Source organism: Petaurus breviceps, unplaced genomic scaffold, assembly GCF_028583685.1.
Source record: "Petaurus breviceps papuanus isolate PSGF00001 unplaced genomic scaffold, PetGlider_PUasm1.0 90977, whole genome shotgun sequence".
Lineage (NCBI taxonomy): Eukaryota > Metazoa > Chordata > Mammalia > Diprotodontia > Petauridae > Petaurus > Petaurus breviceps.
The window spans coordinates 47,137,664-47,154,778 of NW_027187391.1; the positions used below are offsets into that span (position 1 = coordinate 47,137,664).

General features: G+C 36.2%; 1 protein-coding gene and 1 long non-coding RNA gene across 8 annotated transcripts in view; one reads left to right on the top strand and one right to left on the bottom strand.

Moving 5' to 3' along the window:
• The window catches only part of ATG5 (autophagy related 5), a 170,601-nt gene that overhangs the window by 147,239 nt on the left and 6,247 nt on the right, over positions 1 to 17,115 (top strand). For 4 of the 5 annotated variants that reach the window (XM_069077126.1, XM_069077122.1, XM_069077124.1 and 1 more), the window contains one exon: positions 7,472 to 9,707. The exons of the other annotated variant lie outside the window; for it this stretch is intronic. In XM_069077126.1, coding sequence (XP_068933227.1) covers positions 7,472 to 7,608 — 137 coding nt within the window. In that variant the 3' untranslated portion in view covers positions 7,609 to 9,707. Of the gene's footprint in view, positions 1 to 7,471; positions 9,708 to 17,115 lie in introns of those variants that run through there. 5 annotated transcript variants of the gene reach the window in all.
• LOC138153002 (uncharacterized) overlaps positions 4,965 to 17,115 on the bottom strand; it is a 35,246-nt gene continuing 23,095 nt past the window's right edge. For all 3 annotated transcript variants that reach the window (XR_011166268.1, XR_011166267.1, XR_011166269.1), the window contains one exon: positions 4,965 to 6,296. This is a non-coding gene — a long non-coding RNA (uncharacterized lncRNA). The remainder of the gene's footprint in view (positions 6,297 to 17,115) is intronic.

Consider the following 17,115-nt stretch of genomic DNA (forward strand, 5'->3'; position numbering starts at 1 on the left):
CTTGTATATGTACATTTTTACTGCTACATCATGTAGCGTGCTCTTAAGATTGAGATCTCATTCATTCCCCAGGAAACATTTCTGTCTAAGATTAATTGCCCTTTTAAAATCAGTGTTTGATGTATTCCTTTGGCTATATCCTGACTTGGTTTAACCCTCCTTGACCTGACCTCACTGACTATTACCCACCATGGCTGAGGCAGAAACCCTTCAGTGTGATGTATGCACATACTACAGACTTCAGCCTGTGGGTTTTCACATCGATGGATTCAATTAGTTGGAGTTTTACTGACAGACATACAGTCAAGGTTAAAGAATTTGTCAGATACTGAAATAAACTGTCCAGACTTAAGTTAATCAAATAATTCATGTGCATTTATTGTTTTGTGTATCGATTTAAACACTTGCTCTAGAATGTGAAATGATGTCCTATAAATGGTATTGAACATCCCCAAATGACAAGTTCCGTAGCTCCTCATTATGTTAGAGCATAAAAACACAGAGATGCAAAGGGAAACATACTGGTTGTGACCAGTTCATGTTTCAGATTTCCTTTCTTCTATATTCACTTAGATTTTAAACTTTTACTTCAATTATACTCTGGTTTCATGATAAATTTGGAATTTTTTCTTTAACATTTTTTGTTTGTTTTCCTTAAACAATCTGAAGTCAGCATATTTATTCTACTTTCACTTCTTAATAGTAAGTGGGCAGCTAGTGCAGTGGATAGAGTGGTGGGTCTGGATTCAGGAAGAGTCATCTTCCTGGGTTCAGATCTGGCCTCAGCCATGTATTAGCTTTGTGACCTTGGGTAAGTCACTTAACCCTGTTTGCCTCAGTTTCTTCATCTGCAAAATAAGCTGGAGAAGAAAATGGCAAACCACTCCAGTATCTCTGCCAAAAAAAAACTACAAAAGGGGTCACAAAGAGTCAGACACAACTGAACAAAAGCAACAACAAAAAATGTAAGCATCTGCCTGAAACCCTAGCTATCCATCTCATAGTCATTGGCTATTATCTTGTTGAAGACTAGGGTTTAAATGAAAAATATAGTGGCTAAATATGTAGTTAATGAAGAAGGGGGAAAATAGTCCTGTACCCTCAAAAATAGAAATTTCTGAAATGCACATTTATCATATAAAAATTCTCTTTCTCTCTCTCTCACACACACACACACACACTCTTTTCTGACACACACAATACACTTTCAAACACACACTCACTTTCTCTCATATACACATACACACTCACACACACACTTTCTCAAAAAAGAAACTGTTTTAAGAACATTGGAAGGCTAATTTCCTAATTGTGATTTTTCTTCTTTTGTCTAGTCATGAGTTCAGTTGGACATAGTACTTAAAAAGTATGTCAGACAGTATGATGAGATTTTTATTATAATTCAAAATTAGCAAAAGCACTTCTCCTGCCATTGTATGGTTAGAGTGACCTGTATATCAATTGATTATATGTTTGCCTCTTAGTAAAACTACTGTTCTTTAGTCACCCAGAGCATGTTAATAGGAGGCTCAGTTCTCATAGTCCTTTGCACCTGATTTACATGCATTCTAAATAACTAAATGCATAGTGTAGGTTACATTTGGACCAAAATGTTCTGCTGTACAGTTGTGACTATGAATTTTTTTGTGTTTATGTAGAGTGAGTACATTATCTTTTCTTTTAAAATCATACCACTAATTATCTTCTCTTTCATCCATTTGAGTTAGGCAATTAAGCTGAATAGAAATTTCTGTTGAAACATAGGATCAATTTAAAGGAACTTTAGAGATCCTGAAGTCCAATTCCTTAGATTTACAGATGAGGAAGCTTAAGTCAGAGTTTCTGACTTCCCTTATGACACAGTTTTGTGTTTTTTTTTTTTTTTGCTTTTTTGGAGGGGGGAAGGTAGGGCATTTGGGGTTAAGTAACTTGCCCAAGGTCACACGGCTAGTAAGTGTTAAGTATCTAAGGCCGCATTTGAATTCAAGTCCTCCTGACTCCAGGGCCAGTGCTCTATTCACTGCGCCACCTAGCCACCCCTTGTGACACTGTTATTACATGGCAGAAATATGACTAGAATCTTCTGTCTCTTCATTCCCAGTCCAGTGTTTTTTCCACCATCTTGTGCTATCTTATCTTCTACTTTTTTCTCCTTTTTGTATAATTTGATACCTTAGAAATTGCTTTTGTTTAATATCATGTTATTAATATTACTTAATTCTATAAAAATAAATGATCTTATCTGTGTGAACTATTTCCTACTCTAATAACTAAAGTTTATTAATTTTTTCTTAAAATTAAAAATGCCTTTCTTTCCCAGCTCCGTAGAATATTGTGTACCCAGAACTTTAATTCTGTTGTCTTTATTTTAATGGAGGTATAAAAAGTGATGATAAATCACAGGTCCAATTCAAAAACTTCCCAGTCATTACAGCTATTCAGATTGTCTTATATGTAAACTTAATTAATCTATTATTTCAGTTTACTTTCCATCATTTTAACTTAGAATAAAAGAAAAATTCCAAATTGTATTGCTGTTCATTTTACATTTTAAAAGGCAAAAAAATAAGCAATTTTTTTCACATGATATGTTGCCTAAATATCAACATAAATTCAGTTTCTTTTCTACTTTGATAAATATGAAATGTCTCTGGCCTTTATTTTCTTTTTTCTTATTAAAAAAGCTGAAGTATTTATGAATGACTGTGCTTGGTGTTATGAAGTATATTAGGGTAGTAGCAGTTTCAGGTTCATATTGAAATGAAGAACAGTGGGCTGAAACTCATATCAGACTCTTTCACTCAATTACTATCTCAAGCATTGATCTACTTAAACATTAAATTGGCTTTCAAAATAAAAGTAAACTGAGTGGGTGAAATGTGGAGTAACATTTTTATCCTGAGTCATTTGTTTTATACTGACATTTTTCTCATCCCTAAGTAGTAAATTCTAGATTCTCACTTTGAAACACAAAGAAACATTTACCAAAAATCCAACTTAGTTTTATAATATTGTCTAGTGTTTCTTCTACCATGGTTAAAAAAAAAAAACTCTACTAAATGTCTTCCAATACTTTTAACTAGTATTGGTATTCTAAAATTGACCAGTCATGCACTATTATTGTTTATGGCATTTTGATTTTTAAAAATAATAGTTTATATGCTTTTTGTCATGTCCTAGAATATGCTTAATTCCTCTCACCTTCCCTTTGAATTTTATAACCAAAATATTCACTGAGGTTAGAAACCCTCTGAGGAGACATTCATCTCAATAGTTTTTTCTTTGGGTAACCCAATTTTGTCAGAGCCCAGAGACTGGATATCACAAGTTTGCACTCTTCCTCATGAATAGTTTTCCAAAATACACATTTTAAAATAATTAGCTAAGGAACAGAAGCTAGTAATTGCCAGGCACCTAAAGTTTTTTTACAGTGTGAGAAATTTCTTTGGTAAAGCACTTCTTTCTGAGTGCATAAATTAAGTAATTGATATTATCTGTTTCTTTCTGACATTCTGTGGAAGATTGGCTTTTAATCACTAAACTAGGGAGCCAGTGCTAACTGGCGTCCATCTAAATCTTTCATAAATTTTCACCTCTAATGCTAACCCCAATATAATATCTCCCACCCCCAGCTCAGTCTCTTACATTTTTAGTCTGATGATGAAATCTAACTGCTTCTGATGATACCGCTTGTGATAGCATCTTCCTAGATGAAACTGACCCTTCATAGGCATGATAGTTTGTCTTTCAGACAGCTTACAAGTGGATTATATGATAACCAAATTCTGCTTTCCTTTCAAAGGATACTTTAACCAAAAAGTGTTAACTGCTCAGGTTTTATATAGTGCCATATCCACCATGCATCAGACAGGGAGGCCTTAAAGGTGACTCTGGCTTGAAGAAAAATTTTATCGATAGACCACTTAGACCACTACTACTTCCCCTTTTGACTGAATTATTGATAGGAGTGATTCTGAGAATATTAAATATTTCTAAGAAATTCAATGTAATGATTGTTTAAAACCGAGAAGAGAACTGAGGTGGAAGTGTTTTAAAGCAGTGTAAGAAAGACTCACTAAAGTAAAACCATAGCAATCTAGAACTCTCTTGGAATTAGTCACAGGATTGTAGGTCAAAGCTGAAAGTGGCTTCAGACATCATCTTGTCTGACTTACCCTTACTTCTCTTTCACCTCCTTCCTCCCTTTCACTCCTACTTTGGTAGACACTATTTTGCAAAGAAGCTCATGGAGGTTGAATAACTTGACTATGGCAACACACTTAGTGAGTTAACTAACACACAAGGAGTTAGACTCCTTGAACCTGGGGCTTCCAGGCTCATTCCACTTTTACTATACCACACTGCTGCCTTAGACATTTTGAATCTTGAAGGATTTGCTGATTTAAACTTAATTAAAAGTACCTTTTTGTTTTAAATGATTTGGATGAAAACCTTTCACTTACCACCTTGTAACCTTAAGCAAATGGTTTGACCTCCCTGGGCCTGTTTCCTCCTTTGTTTAAAAAAAAAAAAAAAAAAGTTGTGTTTTTTTTTTTTTAATGAGGAAATTGGACTAAATGGCCTCTGAGGCTCTTTCTAGCTCTAGATCTGATCCTGTGATCTTAAAATGTGTTACATACTTCCCTGCCTCGTTATAGAGTAGACCAAATACAACTTCACTCTTTCTTGATGACTGTTGGTTTTCATTATGAGTATCATTTATCATACCATGCTTTGATATAGACAATGTTCCAATAACAATATTAAGAGTTTCCCCTATATAGTGTCACTACAAACTGTTGTGCTTTTCTGAATTCTTAACCTTTTTATCATTTTTTCCTCTCTTTCTTCATCTTGCCATCAAGTTGCCAGCTATTATTTCTGTTCTTTTCATGTCTACCTATTACAATCTCTCTTCCCATCCCTGTTACTATTTCTGTTCCACTGTGGACTTGAAAACTAGATAACAACATCTGACAGAATTGTGTTTATAATAGCTGTTAAATAAGATCTAAATGTGAGCAAAAACCTAAGAGGGTTTGTGGTTAATTAAAGGCAGTGTGGTTCAGTAGTTGGAGTGCAGGACTTAAAATCAGGAAGGACTGGGTTGAAATCCTACCTTGCTTAAGGAGCAAGTTTCTTAACCACTTTAAACTTTGGTTTCCCCAGCTCTAAATGGGGTTGATAATGTCTGTAATATCTACCTCGCAGAATAGTTTTGAGGCTCAAATGAGCTTCATGTAGAACATAAATATAAAGTGATTTTTTTAAAAAACTATGTAAATATGTCAGGTTTTTCTATCTCTTCAGATAGCACCCTACCAAACTATCTTTCTGTTTCCATGAACTTTCTAAAAACTACTTTGGATGAGCAGGTGCTTTTTTTATTTGCTTCCTGGTTCTCTGCTGGGTTTTTGTCTTTTTGGTTGTTGTTGTTTTTTTTTTTTATTATGTGGAGTTATTATTATAATGAAAAAGTTTGCTTTAGGTTGTCTTTTGATAAATAATAGCTTTATCTTTTGTAAGATCTCATTGGTTCATAGACTGTTTGAGCTAGAAGGAACCTTCGAGATGTTCTCATTCACCTTTCTTATATCATTAAAAAAGAAAATGGAGGCCCTGAGTTGGGATATGATTTGTGTCCAGCATCACACAGATGTAGTAAGTGGCAGAGCTAAGATTCAGACCAGGATATTCTAAATCTTAAGTTCAGTGCTCTTTCCCTTATACCAGGTTCTACTCAATCACATTGCTGATGTGGTTTAGAAACGTTGAGAGAAGCTTCTTATTTCTCTACATGTTGTTTTCAACCTCAGTTCACCCCCCAAATACCACCCATCTCATTTAAGTTCGTAATATTTTATGCTTCTCTTATTTTAAGAGAATTCCTTGTTCCTGAAGTCATTTTATGAATTGAGATTTCATCACAGTTGTAGTGCCATGGGACAATATGAAGGTCTTATTTGATTCTCTATTCTCCCCCACCCCCACCCCCAAGCAAATTCCTATGGCTTTGTTATAAAACTTGGTAGGAGCTTTAGAGGGCTTCCAAATGCATCTGCTTTAATGGTTTTTATTCAAACTAGGATCCTTTTCTAGATTTTAAGATTCCCGGGCAATTGTCTTCTCATATCCACCACCTCCTTTGATCCTTTTATGAGATTTCGAAGCCATTTCAGGATAAGGAAAATGTTGTCCGTATTGTCCATGCTCCTTAATGTGAATAGTTGAGTGAATTCTCCCTTCCCTCCATCACATCCTCCTCTTGAATGTCTAGGTACTGGGCCTTTTTGATCCTAAAATGAAAGATGATTCAGGATTAAAATCAAGGTGAACAGTTAAGGGGCTGCTATCTCTTGAGTTCTGTCTCATTTTTGTGGCCAACCTCAAAGCACTGAAATAGTGTTTCCTAAACTAGAGTTAATTTGGTATAGTGGAAAGCACATTGGATTTGGAGTCAAAAGACTTGGGTTCATGACCTAGATCTACCACTTACTAATCATGTTAACGTGGATAGATCACTTAAGCCACACTTACCTGGTCTATAAATAGAGAGAACAGTTATATTACCTACTTACGTGACAGGATTGTTGTGAAAAAACATTTTGTAAACTGCCAGTATAAATATGTGTCTATTATTTGTCTTAAGAGAAGGCACTGAATTTTTTAAATTATTAAACAAAAATATTTTTTATTTTATATAGTATCTATGATCCTGTATTCCTGTGTATCTATGATCTGTTCCTATATTTTTAGTCATACATGTAGCAAGAAAGCACAGTGGCACAAAAAAAGGCATCAATGAAACTTTATTTTAAAAAACACTACACACACACACACACACACACACACACATGCATATATTTCCCATTAATACTCAAAATTCATTTTAACCCTCAAGTTTTTGTTTTAGGTAATTAGTACTGCTGCATTTCAACTTTCTCCATGTCCACATGGTAAAGTATGCTGAGTACATGGGGAAGAACTAGAAGTGGGTGTCAAAAACATAAAACCATCATGTGTCAAGACTCCCAAACAGCCAGAAATCCCTGACTCAGATGCTTAGTTCTAGGTAGCTCATATTTTAATATTTATAGTAGCAGGTGTTTTTAGGTGTAACTGACACAAATTAGGTCGATGAATACAATGGTCTATTTTCTTCTCTACAGTTTCATTAACGTCAGTCTTCAGTGAGCCTAGTAATTAAGAAAGAGCTAATACTTTCACATACAATAACAGAATTTTTATCAGGATTCATTTTAACCCTCAAGTTTCTGTTTTAAGTAGTATAAGCTCTACACCATTTCAACTTTCTCCATGTCCACATTTCCTGCTCTATAGACACGTCATGCTGAAAAATGTAAAAATCCATTTGATTCACTGTTTTCAGAAAGCATTCAGTTGTGTTTATAGGTAAACATTTTGACCATCCTAATTTTTGTTTATTGTTGGATTTCTTTCTTGGAATTAGATGGGGTAAAGAAGAATCAAATTATGATTCATGGAATTGAACCAATGTTGGAGACACCTTTGCAGTGGCTAAGTGAACATCTCAGCTACCCTGATAATTTTCTTCATATTAGTATCATACCCCAACCAACAGATTGAAGGAGAGACTCTATTCACCTAAAAAAAGAATGAGCATCACCCTTAAACTGGATCAACCAGAGCATGTCAACCTTTTCCTAAAGTCAGGTTTGGTGGAGGCAACCTGACCAGAAAAACCTCCTTGCTGCAATGCAAGCCAGACAGGAAAAAAAGATCCCATGACCAGATAAGGGCAGTTGGGCTGGCCTTACTCTGCATCACCACTGCTTTCCTCCACTGCCGTCATTAAACCTCAGTTGCAACATGAAAGACTTTACAGGACCACTGCAAGTCTTCTGTTTTCTTGTAAAATATAATGAAGCTGAAACAGCCTAAGAAGCAGATGGAAATATGTGCCACTTGAATTGTATTTCTGATTAACAAATAAACAAGGGTATTTCCTAATGTGACCATGGTTGAACTTTAGATAGAGGGAGTGGAAACAATTGGTTTAATTTTCAAGAGAATTAGACTTAAGAAAGTAAAAAAGAAATTCTGTTATCAATAACTTGCAGTAATTTTTTGTAAAAGATCAGATTACAGTAAACCCATCTTTCCTTAATGAGAATTTCCTATGTTTACAGTATGTATTGGTATGCAAACAATCTTTTAACTTTGATAATGAGCAGTGAGATTTTTAAATAAAACCTCTAAACATGTTTTGTCATTTAATAACATGTACGATTTTGTCGCTTTCAAATATTTTCTGACTTGTATATAGCAGATCACTGTTTATACTGTATATGTTACCATTCAAACAGGTCTTCAGTGGCATGGAGATAGGCTGGGACAACTTGTCTGTTAGAGAATTTCTTGCTGCCAATTTTTAAATCTTTATGTGAAAATATTTTCTTTACTTGATAATACCATACAACAATGTTAAAGTTTATCATTACTATTTTATTTATCCCCTTAGGCTGAGTCCGTCACATTTTGGTATGATCAACAGATGCATTGGATATTTTTGCCTACTGGAAAGTCCATTCTTTTCCAGCCTAGCATTTACACTGTCTCTGACTATAATGTTTTTAATGTGGTCCTCTGGCAGTCAGCCTGTAAAGTTTAAACATGACACATCCTTCCTTGCAGTAGCTTTCCCTTTACCAAGTATGTTCAGAAGTTGCTGGCACTCTCCTTCAATATTTTTGTGCATTATGGACAGCTTCTTGTAGACTTATCTTGCTGTATGTACTATGTCAACTTATCTGAGTTTGCTAGAACTATAGCATTGCAACAGGAATGGTATTAAATTCCATAACAAAATGGAAATAGTTCCCATTTTCTAAATGTATCTGAATGTTGATCAAAAGTTCCCCTAGCACTCATTGCTCTTTTTCTTCTTCCTTTTTCATGTCTTCACAGTAGCAGCTGTCTAATCAATAGCAAAATCAGTCAAAGAAAAGGGAAAAAATTGTACTGTATTGAGCAGATATAGTGAAGATCCAAAAGCAGAAACAGTGGTGCCATAATAACCAGAGGAAAACAGCAGATAGATAGTAATTAGCTAATTAATGTAAATTAGGAGGAAATGATGCTAGAATAAGGGTAGAGAAGAATAACATTGCCCGAGTTACTTAAGGATTAAAGGCCAGAAAAACATCATTGATTTGTCTTTATCACAAAAGAAAAGGTTAGTCTAAAGATGATCACTAACATTAGATATGTTTATCCTTCTCAGTTTGGGGGTTTACCCCATAATGTTTTGACAGACTGAGCTTCATGAGCAAAAGGGTCAAAATGTATGGACTATTTGTAAACTACAGTAAGGAGAGAAACTACTTTGCAGAAAGTGGTAGTGTCATTCTCCACTGGTAAGACCAATTTAAGATCTTAGACAGTGGGTTCATGTGAGCTTAAGAAAAAAAAAGCCTTACTTTAAGAATCGAAAGTAAATTTTACCAAGCCTTTTCCCTTTAAAAAAAAAATATATATATTTGGTTTATTATACCAGCAATCTAAATGTGTTGTTCTCTTCTCTAGTCCTATAATCCTTTGTAAGCCAAGTCTCTGTTGCCCAGTGGTGGAACAAAGACAGAAATTAGTGCTTGACTTAAATATCTATTTTTGTTTCTTTTTATTTGACTATTTAAATTTTATGGTTTATTAAAAAATCAAATAAAGCTGGAGTCTCTCTTTATTGTCTAGAAGTTAAACTGAACATTGCCTAAAGCACATCAGCTATTGGGGGAGGGAAAGGGGAACCACCTCATTTTTACAGACTGCCTATCATAAAATAAAATATTCACAGAAAAATAAGAAAGACATAAGAGAGAAAATCATAAAACAGTAATTACATAAAAGAATTGTGAAAGGCTACAAATCTCAACATGTTTGTTTTGTAATAGATTATTTCCCCTCCCGTGGCTCCAAAGTCTAGAAAAGCATCAATCAAAAAAAAAAACAAAACAATTTTGCACAGTTTTTCCCTAGATTATTTTTATTAAATTATGTACCTATTCACTGTACAAAATATGTTTCTACAAAGCTGGCATTGTTGAATGGGAAATGCACAAAATTGTTACTCATTTCTCACAACTTTTAGAAAGGCATAAGCTAAAAAAAAAAATAATAACATGCTTAGAGGTGAGTAAACCCAAGATTCTTGGTGAGCAAAGCTCAGGATGTTGAGCTTAGAAAAAATACTTAGGGGTCACATCAAAGAGGAGTCTTAAGGGGGCACTCAAGATGTTTGAAGGGCTGTTGTGTGAAAGAGGGGGATTAGACTTCTTCCACATGGCCCCAGAAGGCAGAACAGAGAAGTAATGGGTAGAAATTGCAAAAAAAGGTAGATTTGGGGCTCAGTGTGGAGTAGAACCTCTGAATAATTTCTATCCAGAATTGGAATGCAGTGCTTTGGGAGGTGGTGAATTCCCATCACTGAGGGTTTTCAAGCAAAATCCAGATGCCCATTTGGATATTTTGCAGAAAAGATTCCTGTTTGGGTACAGGTTCTACTGACTGAACTTTGAGTTCCTTTCCAACTCTGCAGTTAGATGATTTTGATGTGTCTAAAAACTTTCTCAGTACCTGAAGAGCAAAAGCTGCCCTAATTCAGCCCGGTTAGCTCCTTTCTTTCTGTAGTTCAGTGTCTTCTACTGAGTACTAATGCCTAAAAGTCTGACGTGTTTAGCAACTGAATCAAAGAGAAGGTCCATTAATGAAGTCCATTAATGAAGATGGATATTGGGATTGGTTTTACATATAATGCTAGTTCCCTGGAAGCTAGACTAGAATTGATCATTTTCTCATGAAACATGTAATCTACCAACATTAGCCATTGAGTGATAGTAACTTTTAATGGTTATCTCCTTGTGGCACCTTTATATTTTATATGCTACTTGAGGTAACTTTTCCTTCCTTTCAGTGTTTAGGTGTTTGGTTTATGTGGGTCATGCCAAAGACTGACAGTCTCACTTTTTATTTCTCGAGCTAGTGATATTTTGGTCTGAGGTAAATTGGTTTTCCTGTCAGATATGCCAGCATATTAGAAAGAAGTACCTGTTGCAAAGTGTGAAACGAAAAAAAATTGAAGCAGAAAGATACTTAGGCAAGTCTGAATCTACCCAAAGGGTTTATAATTGAGACAAAGACAAATTCATACTTGTTTAACTTTTAAAGCTTCTCAGAAGTTTATGTATTTTTCTTAATTCATACATCCTTTGGACTATTTTTTTTTGTTGGGACAATGATTTCAAGCATTTTGAGAACTAATAACTGTACAGCTTTTTTTTTTTAGGCAATTGGGGATTAAGTGATTTACCTTACCCAGAGTCACACAGCTTTGTGTTCTGAGATCACATTTGAACTCAGGTCCTCCTGACTCCAGAACTAGTACTATATCTACTGTGCCTCTTAACTGCCCCAAGTGCATAGCATTTTAAACAAGTCTTTATCAGCTGCATTGACATTGCAACAGTTGAATGGTTGATTTAATGATTGGCTTAAACTATAAACATTTATAATTTTTAATTTCCAAAAGTGTAAAAGACCTTACAAGAAGACCCTTTTCTATTATGTCCAAAATGTGCTCCCCTATATGTTCCAAAAAGCAAATCATACTATGTTTCTAAGATAAACTATTAAGAAATATAGGAGGTATGATGTGGATAAGTATTTGTATGCTAGATTTCAGATGAGAGCTAGAATTGTATATTTAGGTCTGTAAACCAGAGGCTGCTCATATTTAGGATCAGAAGATGGGTGTGAAAGACTGGTAAACAAATCCAGAAGGAGGGGTGATTTTGGAATGGGGAAATGACTATCAAAAGCAATCTTTATTACAATTAGCTTCACATTGCAGCCTCCTTTTTAAAAAGGAAATGGGGCATCAATAGTAATGTTAGTTTTTGTTTGGAAGAGATTGTGACAGATCATAGAGGGGAGAGTAAAGGGGTGCGGGTGTAAAAAACTAGGGCAAATATTTTGGGGGACAGATTAGCAGTAATACCCATCTGATGATCACTTACTCAAATCATACTTCAATTCAGCACCATTACAACATAAATATTTGCTCAAGTCTGCATTCATTTCAGTTGTAACCCCAACCACAGTTTCTACCTTTTGGTTCAGCAGCAATACTAATTTAAGAAACCCCATAAAATCCGTCTTATCTGACACGAGTAGCTTGGGCCATATATTGTATCTGACCTTTTCATAAATGAGTAATCTGTATCTGATTATTGCCTCTCAGACTTTATTTCTGAGTAGTACAAAGCATTTTTACTTAAGAGTCATGTTTAGAACAGTAAGCAAGATTGTATAAAATATATAGTAAAGCTTTTTCAGACTCTTTCAAGGGAATGTTTCAGTTTTTCTGTTATATTTTTAAATTGAGAAAAATTATTTAAATTGGTAAAAGTATCTTTTAACTTTTAGCTTTAACACTTTTGTTGTTAACTGCCTGATATAGTACCATATTACTGCCTAATTCTATCAAACCTTACTTTCAATTTTAAATGATTCAGTGGAAGAAGATCTGCTTTACACACATCCTTGAAAGATATTGATGACCCAAGTTAGAAAAGTGTATTATCGTGGAGAGTTGGAAGAAACCAGAGAAGCCCAATAGTCCAACCATCCACCCAGTGCAAGAATCCTCTTTTCAATACCCTTACCAGGTAGTCATCCAGCCTCTGCTCAGTGCCAAGTGCCAAGGAAGGGCATGACATTGTTTGAATGTTCATTATGTTGAGTCAAAATCTATCACCCCATAACTTCTGTCCATTAATTCTAATTCTTTTACCTGAAGCAATATATAATTGTCATTCCTCTTCTATGTGGCAGTCTTTCAAATATTTAAAGGCATCTATCATAGCCTCGCTAAGTATTTTCTTTGGTTCAGACATTCTCAGTTCATCCAGCTATGTTCCCCATAATTTAATTTTAAGACCCTTCATGATTCCATTGGTCTGATACTACTTCTTTGATTCCCAAATCTAAAGTTATGCTACAAACCTCTCTTGCATTTCCTTTGGCATACATCTCTACCTTTATATAGCAGCTCAAGTTCAACATGGCCAAGTGGACTCATCACTTTCTCCCATTCCACTCCCCCCCCCACCCTAAGAAAACAAAACAAAACAACAACCCTTGTATTTTTACCTAAGTTTTCTAGTCTGTTGATGCCATGCTCATCCTTCAGACACACAGGCTTAAAATTTTGTGGTCTTCAATCAGCTATCAGGTCCTATTGATTCTACCCTGGCGGTATCAATGGACATGTCCATTACCATTGCAGCCACTTCAGACAGTCCTCCCCTGAACTTTTGTAATCAGTAACCACCTATCAGGTCTTCTTGCTTTCAGTTACTGCTCTGCAGTCCATTCCTCACACTCCTGTCAAAATATCTTCCTAGTGCACCTCTCTTAGCCTGTTCTTCCTCAGAAACCTGCAATGTCCCACCCCCATTGCCTATCAAATCAAGTCTATTTCTCATATTCTGGTTTTGTTTCTGATAAAGTCTCTTTCTGGCATCCTAGGCTTTCCACAATCCAACCTAAACTCACTTTATCTAACACAACTCATTTTCCTTCACACATTCTATATTCCAGCCAAGCTGGTCTACTCAGCATACCTCATTCTCATCTTTCAAAGAAACCATTTCCATACATTTGCTCATGCTACTACACATGCCTGAAATGGACTTACCCTAACTCTTCCCATTAAAATCTGATTCTTGAAAATTTGTAACTCAAAATCTAGTGGAAATGACTGTTGAAAACTAAAAATAAATAAAAGATTAATCAAAGGAAAAAAAATAAAATCTGATTCTTCAGGGCCCAACCCGGATGCTACTTCATCCATGAAGCCCTTCCCAATTATTCCTTCACACACCTGTCCCCTAGCTGTCCCAGAGACCTTTTCTCAGATTTCTTCTGGTGATTTACCTCATCCTCTCATTCAGCTGTCACATTCTGCTTTGTATCATTATTACTGCTATACATGCCTAATTCCCTTAGACTGTGAGTGCCTTAGAGTGTTTTACCTCATCTGCATATCCTTAGCACATACCAAAGAGCCATGAATGTAGTAGGAGCTTGATAAATATTTGTTGAGCTTAATTTTTTTGAAACCTCAAGCAAGTACTCAGAACAATACTACAGATGTCTGTCTAGGGGGGCAGAAGGATAAGAGGGCAGCATACCCTGGGACTATAGTCTATGGTCTCAATACTATAATGCTATTAATACAGCCTAAGATTACAATGGATTTTCCAGCAGCCTTTTTTTTTTCTTTCAAATAAGGTAATAACGGGGGTGGCTAGGTGGCACAATGAATAGAGCACCAGCCCTGGAGTCAGGAGGACCTGTGTTCAAATCTGGCCTCAGACACTTAACACAAAAACTAGCTTTATGACCTTGGGCAAGTCACTTAACCCCAATTGCCCTCCAAAAAAGAAAATAAGGTAATAACTTTAATAGATAACAATTTCAGAGAGGAGACTTACCCTAGGTCAGCAAGTTAAGTAGAAGAATGCAGATTCAAACCAAGATCCTTTGACTCCAGGAAGGAAGGAAACAGGTGCCTACTATGTGCCAGGCACTGTGCTAAGAATTCTTAAAATAACTCATTTCATCTTCACAATAACCCTGGGATGTAGGTACTATAATTAACCTCACTTTATAGATGAAGAAACTGAGGCTGACAGAGGTTAAATGACTTACCCAGGGTCACACAGCTAGTAGTAAATGTCTGGGACTGAATCTGAAATCTTCCCAATTCTAGGCCCAGCACTCTATCCACTGCCCCACCCAGCTGCCTCTGAATCCCTAACTCCACTATATCACGCTACTCCTGATGTGAGATTTCTCTGTAAGGCCTGACCACACATAGTAACATAGTCCTGTGCTAGAGGCAGTTAGCCATCATCCATATAAATTGCCACAGACTGTGACTGACTGTAGTCCCAGATGGGACAGCTTTGTGTAGCACACTGATGTGTATGCAATGAGAAGTCTTTCCAGAAAGACACCCACTCCCTGAACCTTTCCTTCCCCCCTTCTCAACACACATTTTCTTTGTTGCTAGTGTGCTAAAAACTGGAATCCACTGTGGAAGAATAATCAGAAAGAAAACCCTTTACACGTAGTTAGATGCCAATATATATTCATGGTCAACTTGGACTCAAACTAAACACATAAATCAATAAACATTTATTAAGCACTACTGTGCTAAAAAAAATAGGGAAACACAAAAAGGCAAAAGACTGTCCCTGTCTTCAGGGATCTCACAGCCAAATGGGGGAGATGATATGTAAACAATAATGTATATACCCTCCTTCCTAACTTTCCCATTCACACATATTCAATAAACCACATCTAATTCCCTACATTTTATGTGGGTCCTGGATAAAATTTATTACCTTGTTAGCAAGCTTTTTTCTGAGTCCTAAATTATAGGACAGCTCAAGCCTTTCAAATTTAAGAAGTTGATTATTCTTGCTCTGGCCAACATTTTCCCTCCTTTTACCACAATGTTATAATGACACCGTAGCTGGGTAATGGACAGTATGTCAAATGTCCCTAAAGTGGCAGCAACCCAGAGGAGACAAAGAAGAATTAGGTCAAAGGAAGAAGCCATAAGCCAAGACCAAGCAGGAATAGGGTCAGTACTCAAGGAGTCATCAGAAAATATGGGAACATGAGTACAGATCCAACCCAGAGGCCTTTGTCCTGAGCACCTAGGCAAGACAGTGATTCACCTTTTCAGCTAGGGTCTGCCACACCCATAAAAATAACCCTTAGGAAGCCATGACAAGGCTTCCTTGTGTTGAATGGCACTCTCAACCTTTGCCTGTGACCCTGATACTTAACACATACAAGTCAATAGTCAGCAGGTGGCACAGTGGTTAGAGTGCTAAACTTGGAGTTAGGAAGACCTGAGTTCAAATGCAGACTTAGACACCAACTATGTGTCTCTAGGCAAGTCACTTAACTTCTTTCTGCCTTAGTTTCCTCATCTGCATAATGGGGATAATAATAGCTCTCACCTTCCAAGACTATTGTGTGGATCAAATGAGGTATTTATAAAAGCCCTTTGCAAACCTTAAACTTCTATCTAAATGCTAACTATTATTAGCATACATCAGAATAATATTAAGTGCCTACTACAGCAAGGCTGGCTGGGTAACATAACACAAGTCCATGACTCCTGGGTAGATCACTTCTCAGTGCCCCCAGGCAACTGTATGTATTGCAGAACTGTTGGGTCTGCCTTGGCAGATGGAGCTTCTTCACTGAGAGTTCCCTATACCAGTGGAACTGAGCGAATGTCAGGTAGAAGAATTAGAAAGGGAGACGATAACGTTGGTTTAAGACATGTTGCGATTGAGGTGCTGGCATAAAATTCAAGTGAATATGCCACATCTTCAGGTGTAAGAGCTGGATGTGGGCAAAAAGATCATCTTATTTCAATGCTCTCATTTTACAGCTGAGTAAACTGAGGATCAGGCAAAGTGACTTACCCAAGTTCACAGAGGTATTAAGTACCATTTTCTTATTTGAAGAAACTGAATTTTTAAATTATGTTTTGGATATCCAAAAACAAAAAAATGGGACCAGAGTTAGATGTCTGTCTGCCAATACACATATCTATGATGAACTACTGATCAATTACATATTTAATCAATTGCATTAAAGCTTGTTGATCTAATAGAATTGGCCATTGGATTTATGGGACTGGAACTCAAGAGAGAGATTAGGGCTGCCTAGATGGTGACAGCTGAAGTTGTGGGAATAAATGAGATCACTAAAGAAAAGGGGTGTTCACATTTAGGAGGAAGAAGGAAAGAACCAGCCATAAAGGCAGAGGCCATGCTAAGTGAGGAGGGGAGTGGTTAACAACGGTGCATGCTACAGAGAAGTCAGAATGGGGGCTAAGGAAAAACTGTTGGACTTGAAAATTGGGAAAGAGTTTTTTGTTTTGTTCTGTTTTTAGTAAAGTGATGGGGTGGAAACTATATTGTTGTGGGAGTAAGTAGTTAGTACGGAGTCGAAATAGAAATTGTAGAATATTCTTTCAGGAATGTT